The 9755-nt window shown below is 38.7% G+C and overlaps 1 protein-coding gene across 1 annotated transcript; it reads left to right on the top strand.

Moving 5' to 3' along the window:
- Nucleotides 1–4097: 4097 nt before the first annotated feature.
- Nucleotides 4098–9132, top strand: LOC109506458 (putative disease resistance protein RGA3). The gene is made up of 2 exons (XM_073246522.1): nt 4098–8400; nt 8473–9132. The coding sequence occupies exon 1, from the start codon at nt 4409–4411 to the stop codon at nt 8339–8341; it is 3933 nt and encodes a 1310-aa protein (XP_073102623.1). The 5' UTR covers nt 4098–4408; the 3' UTR covers nt 8342–8400; nt 8473–9132.
- The last annotated feature ends 623 nt before the right edge of the window (nt 9133–9755 follow it).

Here is a 9755-nt window from a genome sequence, read left to right as displayed (position 1 = left end):
GGGTTTGATAATCTCACAAAAAAAGTTTGTATAGTTGGGAGGGTTTAATGATCCCCTGGAGTTACTTTGACGAGTCTTGATTAATTTTTGATCTTATTGAATTAGACTAGAATAACAGGTTTTAATAATTTGATTTATGTTCATGTGTATTTTCTTATGATTTATTTGAGAATTCTATATAATCGTTATAAAATATATAGCATATATCATAGGTAGTTTTGGTATTACGTGGTCCATAATGTTGGATTCCTATGGCATGCCAAATAGATTAATTATCGATCTGAAAATCTTAGATCATGAAGAATTAGAAAACTTTCGGAAGAGGGCGACCAATAATCTAAAATCACCATAATGATCCTTTTTGAGTCACACTACCAATTGAGCTTAGAGTAAATGCCATCTCCAAAAGCATCGATGATGAGTTTTGCTGACATGGGCTTCTAGTTTAGACAACCAATTGAACACAATTTTCACTCATCCTTTATCTTGACATAGATTGCTCAATGCATCATGGTAGCATACTAGCATATGCGGTCCCTTCTTATGCTCCACACAGCTCCGCCATTGGGATAACAGTATTAATTAATTGAAAACCACATAGAGCCACAAAAGAGCAACTAAATTTCCGGATGATGAAGCTAGCTCCTTCACAAACTCCATTGTCCATCACTGCCATTGAAAGTTAATCTTGCGAAAACAAGAAGGCAGTGGCTCCCAAGCGGGCCACATGGACACAAGCTGTAAGGTAGTTCGCAAAGCTTTGGAAGCTTGGTTTTATTGATGTTGCTATTGAGCTGTTAACAAAACCCAACTGAAGCCATCATGGACGGTTCAATAGTTGCTGTTGCCGTTGAGGATAGATTCCAAGTTTTAACGATTCCGAGGTGTATCAGTAGATTCCGAGTTTTAAAGGTTCCATGGTGTATCGATTACAATGACTGTTACCACCCTTATCCTGTTTGATTTGAAATTTATTACTAGAATTAATGCCTTTTATAATCTTATAATCGTATTAAAATGGAAACCAACAAGTAATAAATTAAAGAATAGCAACATTTAGTCCAAACTATTGTCCAGTTAGAAACTAATTTTTTAATGGTATGAACCTTTTAGAGAAAAATTAGTCAATTTGATTTTGAAAAAAGTTTATTTTATTCAGGGAAATAGCGCAAATGCCAAATAATGGCTATTATTCCTATTATTACATGATGGTCGTCGTATCAGGATGGTCAAATAACAATCATAATTTAGATACTTGTTATTAATATGCATAACATGACAGACATATCTGTGAAATTATTATAACAGCTGTTAGAATATTATGAATGCTTTCATTTAGGCCAAGCTTGCAAGTTGTAACTGCATGGCTCCAAGCATGAAGTGTCCAAACAAAATTTGTATCCTTCGTACTGATGAAAGCACCTTCAGTTTGCCCGTTCTTCCTCGGCAAACTTTGGACACGGCGTTGGTCGCTACTCTATAGGTAAAAGCGACAACAGTCATTCATGGTGATACCTGATTCTGACGAAGCCAAAAATAAAAGACCTCATGTGTATATGTGGACACCATCATATTCTTCAACATGTGATATAGCAAAATAATTAGGAAAGTCAGATGACTGGAATCTGGATGGCATGCAGAATCACTGGTTGGCAAAATGAGAATAAATTGTTATTATCATGACAAATGGTTTGACTAGATGATAAGATGTTTATTAGGGACTGGAATAGAAATGGTAACTTCTGCTCCAATTATTTGATTGAAAAAATCTTATTCCAATTTTGATTTTGGGAAGAAATGGAAATGGTCTCATTCTGATTTTCTCATAAAGATTCAAATCTTCATTTTGATTTCGATTCTGATCATGATCCAAATGTTTAGAAGAGAGAAGATAAAATAAGAGCACGGGTTCTCTGCCATGCACCACAGCGTACCATCCATCACACCATGGATGGCTGCACACGACCGCGTGCAACAGGCATACATCCATGCGCGGCTGTCCATTGCGCAATGGATGGTGCGTGCTGTCACCGCACCATGCGGTGCACAGTAAGGATCCGCATTGATAAAACAAATATTTTAGTGGGCCTCATGCTTATTTTTCGGAGAGAGAAGGTAAAGCAAATATCATGAAGGTTGGTATTTGATAAATTTTTTAGTGGTGGTAATCCATATTTGACAAAAATATCCTCAATAAAGCTGAATATGTAATCATTGAATTTGTTCTAATATCTTTCAAAATTTCATTCAATAAATAGCTTTTGCAAAAAGATTAAGAAGGAGATAGCATTATGCAAAAAGCTATGTGATTATGGTAATTATATAAAAACTAATTGAAGATGATAATTCTATTCTAATATTAAAAAATTATTTTATATTGAAGGATATATTTATAAATTTAATCATATTTCTATGTAGGATTATCACCAACCAAATATAGTAATCTTTTTTCAATATCATTTTACGGAGTAATTTTTCTAGCAATCAAATATAGTAAAAATTATTTTCTTTCTTAATTATTTTTTTAAATAAATAATTTTCAGGATTGTCATATTACCGTGCAATTTGATATATCCCAATCAAACATATCCTAAAGGAAATGTTTGGATACCCAAATTCTGGATGGAATAAGGCTTATTCCACCTTATTCCCTCAAATAAGTGAAAAAGTGATGGTGGGCCATCCTGATTTAGCAATTTCGATCAACCCTCTTTAATTCCAGACAATCTTGGTTTAGCAATTCCATGGTGGACCATAGAATTGCTTATTCTAGATCTTTAATAAGCACCATCTAGGCATAGGAATAATACTGCATTAATTGCACTGGAATAAGAACTGGAATATCAGATTTCCAACCAAATAGAAATCTGGAATAACACGAAGGAATAGGTATTCTCTGAAAATTCGTATTCCTATTTTAGGAATAAAAATTGGGTATCCAAACACTACATGAAAATAGCTAATATATTAATTTTATTATAATATAATAAATTATTATGATCTAATATTATATTATAATATATTAATATTATTTTTATATTAATATAAATATAATATTATTATTTATATAAAATTTAGAAGCAAAAATATATGGTTTTATATCTATTAAGGATGTAATCGATATTTTATATTATTTTTTTAAGAAAATGGATGCTCAACCAAATATGAGCCATTCTTCAATAAATCACTTTTTCATAGTCAATCAAAATATATTAAAATCTCATTTTCATGAAGAAAATTTTTTTCCACGAATCAAACGAGTCCATAAAATTATTTTTCATGGACGTGTTAGGTAGGTAAGATTATTCAACTTACAGGGACTTTTTGTTTGAAGCTTCACATGCAAACTTAAATATCGCTCTCCACCGGTAATCATTCACCTACCACATGATCGATGCCAGTCTTTTTTTTCTCCCGCACCTTCCTTCTTGCTCGACGACAGCTGGATCATCCATTGCATAGATCTCAAAGCACCTCAAACACCATTAGTGGATGATTCCATGGTCCTCGATCATAAAGGATTGGATTAACAAGTCTTTTTCAAAGAAATTTCATCCTATCATCCGAATGTTGCTTGCTGCTATTACTTGGTCATGTTGGAAAGAAAAAAATACCATCATCTTCCTCCGTATGTCCTCTTCTCCATCTTCTGTAACTTCTAAAGCAATCTGGACCTTCAATGATTGATCGATTTTTTATAATTATTCTATTCTTTCTGAGTTTGAATGGGTGTGGACAAATATCAGAAGTATTTTCAGTGACAACTAAATGCAATCAATCTTTTTAAAAATTGACTGATTCTTTGCAATACTTTAATGTTTGATGATTTCGATAAGATTTGAAGAAATATCATTTAGATTTATTTATTGATTATCCGACATATTCCCTATGCTTTTCCTGATCTCTGACTGTTTCTAAAATTATAAAATAAAATATTTTTTATCTGTTTCTATTTATTTATATCTCTATCTAATTCCAACCATCCACCTCTCTCTTTTCTATTGTACAGCAATCATTTTCTCGTAATAAATGCTGGGTGGCTGGTCCCATCCTCCCATTACATCAAAAAAAAAAAAAAAAGAGGAAGTCACCCTAGTGCCATCTCGGGGGCACCCCTCCCGCCTCTCTCTTTTCTATTGCACAGCAATCTTTTTCTCATAATAAATGCTGCGTGGCTGGTTTCATCGTCAATCATCCAGTGGTGGATGATTACGTGGTCGTTGGTAATAAAGGAAGGCATATCTTTCACCCGTATGGCGGATACAAGTAGGATCAGAAAGAGGAGATCGCGCGTAGGTCAAGGTCTTTGGGATCTTTACCTATAGGCTTAAAAGGATCTATAGTGCCTCACAACCTCCCCTTCTTTTTGAGTGTTGAGAGATCCATCCGCCTCTGGTAGTCTCCAAAAATGGCCATGATCTTAGATGCCTTTGTGGGAGGGTGTGTTCGCAAGGCTTTAGAATTTGTAGAAGGAGAGATGTCTATGATGCTAGGCGTGAAGGATGATCTCAAGAAACTTCAAAGAAGAATGGAGAGGATAAGAGGTTTTCTTCAATCTGCGGAGCAGAAGAGACATGTAGACCCGTGTATCGATACGTGGGTGATGGAGCTGAAAGATGTCATGTATGATGCCGACGATATCATCGACCGTTGTAAGATCGAGGGCAGGATATTGTTGGAAAATTATTCGTCCACATCAGCGGTACGCCATCCCTCCTCATCTTCATTTTCTGCCTTTGGCTCCCTCAAGTTCCAGTATGAAATTGGTAAGAAATTAAAAGAACTTAATGATAGGCTAGAAGAGATTGACAGGTATAGATCAAACTTGCCTGAACTAGAATACACCAGGCAAAGTGCTCGAGAGACTAGTGTAAATACCCGTCAAACTTTTTCCGTTGTGATCAAGTCTGATATTGTAGGGACGGAAATTGAAAAAGCTACCCAGAGTCTCGTGCAGTCATTAATTAAAGAAGATAATAAAAAATACGGAGTTTTAGGGATTGTTGGGATGGGTGGAATCGGCAAGACCACTCTTGCTTCTAACATATATAATGACGCAAAAATAAAAGAAAACTTTCCTAAACGGGTATGGGCGTGTATTTCTCAAGATTTTTCAGAAACAAAATTGCTAAAAGAGATAATTAGGGGTGTAGATGGAAATTACAAGGGTGCTGAAACTAAGGCAGAGCTTGTTTCCTGTCTTTCCTCTCTACTTTCAGAAAGATTCTTTATAGTATTAGATGATGTATGGAAGCCAGATGTTTGGGAGGATTTGCTTAGATATCCCTTTGAAAGTGCAACAACCAATGGTAGGATTGTAATTACCACTCGAGATGAGAGCGTGGCTAGAAGTATTAGAGCAGAGATACATTATGTTGATAAAATGGATGATGACAGTTGCTGGAAATTGCTCCACAAGAATGTCTTTGAAGATGATGATGAAGAGGAGGAGATCTCCAGTTTTAAAACGATCGGGATGAAAATTGTTGAAAAATGTGATGGTCTTCCTCTTGCAGTCAAGGTTATTGCAGGGGTTCTAAGGTCGATGGATAGAAACACCACAGAATGGAATAAGGTTCTCGAAAGTGATGCTTGGTCCATGAGCCAACTTCATGAAAAACTCCCCAGAGCTCTATTTTTGAGTTATGAAAATTTGCCATCGGATCTTAAACAGTGTTTTCTTTATTGCTCGTTGTTTCCTGAGGACCATCAAATGCATCGCAAGGATCTCATTCATTGTTGGGTGGCCGAAGGTTTTATTAAAACAACGCATGGAGATGCACTTATGGAAGATTTGGCAGAGGATTACTATAAGAAGTTAATTTGGCGGAACCTTTTACATGGTCATGGTGATAACACTTGGTGCACAATGCACGATCTGTTACGTTCCCTTGCTCTTTTTTTGATTAGTGATGAGAGCATTTTTCTTGGTGACGAGCAATCACCTAACACAAACCAGTTGAGTAAACTTCGTCGCTTGTCGATGGTGAACGCGGGCGAGATATTGGAAGTTCCTGATGTAATAAAACAACAAAAGTGCTTAAGATCCCTTCTTGTTTGGAGTAGTTATAAGACCAAGATTGTCCAGAATGAACTTTTTGAAAAGTTGAGATATCTGCGAGTCATGAAGCTGAGCGACACGAGACTTGATAGCCTTCCAGATTCGATAGGAGATCTTTTGCACCTGAGATATCTAAATCTAAATGGGACAAAGATCAAGGAGTTGCCAAAGTCCATCGGCCGCCTTGTAAACTTGGAGGTACTGAACCTGTCAGGTTGTCAATTCCTGCGTACTCTCCCCAAGGCCATCACAAAATTGTACAATCTAAGATGCCTTCGTCTCCAAGATACTCCATTGAGTTATGTACCAAAGGGAATAGGTAAATTACAACGTCTTAACCATCTTGAAGGATTTGTGGTCGGCCATGATGATAGAAGAGACACGCAAGATGACGAGGGGTGCGGTCTGGAGGAGCTACAATCTCTGTCTCAGCTGAGATTCCTGTCGATACGAAGGTTGGAGAGGGCACAACCAGGGGGAGCTCTGGTACTCGCGAACAGCCGCTCTCTGAGGACACTAATTTTGGAATGCAACATACGTGCATTTGTGGAAGAAGCAATTGCAATCCAGAGAAATGACAAGACTTATAATGAGCTCTCTCCTCAATCCATCCACCTACAGAAACTTGAGATTCATAACTTCATTGGTACTGGATTTTTCAGCGGGATGATGTCCTCTTCTTTGAGTGCCTCTTTTCCTAATCTGACATCCATAACACTGGATAATTGTATATCATTCCCGCAGCTTCCTCCACTGGGCCTGTTACCCCAGCTGAAATCCCTCACAATTTGGAGAGCAGGTGCAATCAAAACCATCGGACCTGAATTTCTTGGCCCCCGTGCATCGTCAGCAGCGACTCCATTTCCCAAGCTTGAAAAGCTGCAATTTTATGGGATGAAGAACTGGGAAGAATGGTCGTTTGGTATGGTGGAGGGGGTTGGTGAAGAAAGAAGAGGAGCCCCCAAGTTGCTGCCTCGTCTAATGAGTTTGACACTTGATACTTGTCCCAAGCTGAGAGCTCTTCCTCCACTGGGCCTGTTGGCCCAGCTGAAATCTCTTATAATTAGAGATACAGGTGCAATCAAAACCATCGGACCTGAATTTCTTGGCCCCCGTGCATCGTCAGCAGCGACTTCATTTTCCAACCTTGAAGAGCTGGAATTTAAAGGGATGTCCAACTGGGAAGAATGGTCGTTTGGTATGGTGGAGGGGGTTGGTGAAGAAAGAAGAGGAGCCCCCAAGTTGCTGCATCGTCTAACGAAGTTGGAACTTTCATCATGCCCCAAGCTGAGAGCTCTTCCTCCGCTGGGCCTGTTGCCCGAGCTGAAATCTCTTCGTATTGAGACAGCAGGTGCAATCATAACCATCGGACCTGAATTTTTTGGCCCTCGTGCATCGTCAGCAGCGACTTCATTTCCCAAGCTTGAAGAGCTGGAATTTTATGGGATGAAGAACTGGGAAGAATGGTCGTTTGGTCTGGTGGAGGGGGTTGGTGAAGAAAGAAGAGGAGCCTCCAAGTTGCTGCCTCGTCTAACGAAATTGGTGCTTTATCAATGTCCCAAGCTGAGAGCTCTTCCTCCACTAGGCCTATTGCCCGAGCTGAAACAACTTAAAATTTATAGAGCAGATGCAATCAAAATCATCGGACCTGAATTTCCCAAGCTTGAACAGCTGGATTTATGGAGCATGGACTATTGGGAAGAATGGTCGTTTGGTATGGTGAAGAGGGTTGGTAAAAAAAGTAGAGGAGCCCCCAAGTTGCTGCCTCGTCTAACGAAATTGGTGCTTTATGAATGTCCCAAGCTGAGAGCTCTTCCAGAAGGCCTACAGCATGCTACCAATTTACAAGAATGGAATATCCATGATGCCCACAACTTAAAAGAAATCAACAACCTGCCCTCATTGAAATCTCTGGGAATAAAGGATTGGCCAAGGTTGGAGCACGTGGAGAATCTTGATAAGTTGCAATTCTTGGAAGTACGTTTATCTTCTTCCACAGAGACATCCACCACCGATGCTGATGGACAGACAGAGCGCCTCCCACAGTGGTTATTGGAGCTACTCCAAAATGCTCCGACTACTATGCAGAGTCTTAAAGAATTTCAACTAAGATGCAGCTTACCAGTGCTTAAGACCTTCCTCAAGGACGGCCCCAACTGGCCCATCATTCAGACGATCCCCCAGGTCACGATCCAAGAGTATTTGCCTGCAAATCGCAGGCCATCACATATTCGGTATACCAAGGACCCTCCCACCTTCAAAATGCATATAGAGGAATAAGAAGAATTAGAAGAACCAGAAGAATCGAACAACTGCTAAAGCATCCTCTCTTATGCAAGGTGATTTCTCCTTCCATTACATTTTTGTTTCCATTTTTTAATCTATCCATATTCGCTTTCTCTTTTTTGCAGTTACAAATGCTCGTGGAATAGGTGGTTGAGATGGGAATGTCTTCCAGGAAAATGGGATCACTGCACTCGGCATTTTTACCTTCTTTTTTAATTATTTGAATCTCCGTATTGGACTTTCTGATTTCTTTTTCCTAGCGTTACGATGACAGCTGCAACTTTGCTAGTGTTTTGACGACACAGTCATTTGCTTGAGTGTTTTTTTCCTTTTTTTGTTGAGTGTAACTATTAAGAATTGGTTTGTCCATTGTAGTCGTCTTCCCCTTTATGTTGTTGTAACACAATCACAAAGATTCTGAATTTGGTGAACCACCAGACCCATTCCCTCTTTCTGCTCGTATTCCGTGTTTTTGTGGCACTTCGTTCCAGGAATATAGGAGTTCTATGAAGTTCTTGTTGCATGCCTTCTAAAAAGAATTGCTTGTAGGATGTTGTTTATGAGAACACACTGCACAAAGAGTTTTAGTTTTTTCAAGAAAAGGGCTTGAGTGCAAATGGCGTTTTCAGGGGATCCAGATTATAAACATGCAACTTGAAAGGCATTCGCGGATCTGGCTAGTTATTCCTTGAATCTGATTAGAGAGTCCTCTGGAACTTCTTGTTCTAAAGCAAGGTTGTTTTGGTTATTATATATATATATATATAGAGGATTGGTTTTAAAATAAAAATAGAACTCTCTAGGCCCTCGGTGCATTTGCTGTAATTTAGATGGCAATTTAGAGGATACTGGTTGTGTTACCAGTACATATCTCAGCTAGCCTCCAATTCGAGGCAATTCGAGAATGTCAACTTTCAGACACTTCAAGTCCTCTTGGTAGGGTTCTGAATCCAAGTGTTGATTGGAGGCTGCAGAAGAAGTGCCCAGATGGAGTTTATGCACACTCATGCGGATTCAAAGTATGCATGTGTCAGGTTTGAGCCTGAGAAGAATGGCAATTTCCCAATATTGTCAAGTTTAGCAGCAAATTTGGCAGGCAGGGTTGCGATATCTTTGAAGTAGAAAGGTTTATGATGTGGTGCTGAAGCAGGCGGCATCGGTGAGGAAGCAATTGAGATTGAATACAACCCTCGACCCAAAGCCAGACATGGTGATTTCAGGAGCTACAAGCTTGTTGAACGAGGCTTATGATCATTGTGGTTAGGTTTTCGCAGAGTATGCCAAGACCCATTACCTTGGTTAGCTCTCATATCCAATGTTTAATCTTCTTTTTGTTTATTTGCTACGGTGCATGGTGCCAGGAAATAGGCATTCAGCCTTCCCCTTCTCATAAGAAATATATTTTAAG

This window comes from Elaeis guineensis, chromosome 12 (genome assembly GCF_000442705.2).
Source record: "Elaeis guineensis isolate ETL-2024a chromosome 12, EG11, whole genome shotgun sequence".
In the NCBI taxonomy this organism is placed as follows: domain Eukaryota; kingdom Viridiplantae; phylum Streptophyta; class Magnoliopsida; order Arecales; family Arecaceae; genus Elaeis; species Elaeis guineensis.
The sequence above is the reverse complement of the archived record's forward strand: the minus strand, read 5'-3'. Positions and strand labels throughout refer to the sequence as shown.

Coding starts and splice junctions, on each gene's coding strand:
- LOC109506458 (XM_073246522.1), top strand. CDS start 4,409: ATGGCCATGATCTTAGATGCCTTTGTGGGAGGGTGTGTTCGCAAGGCT.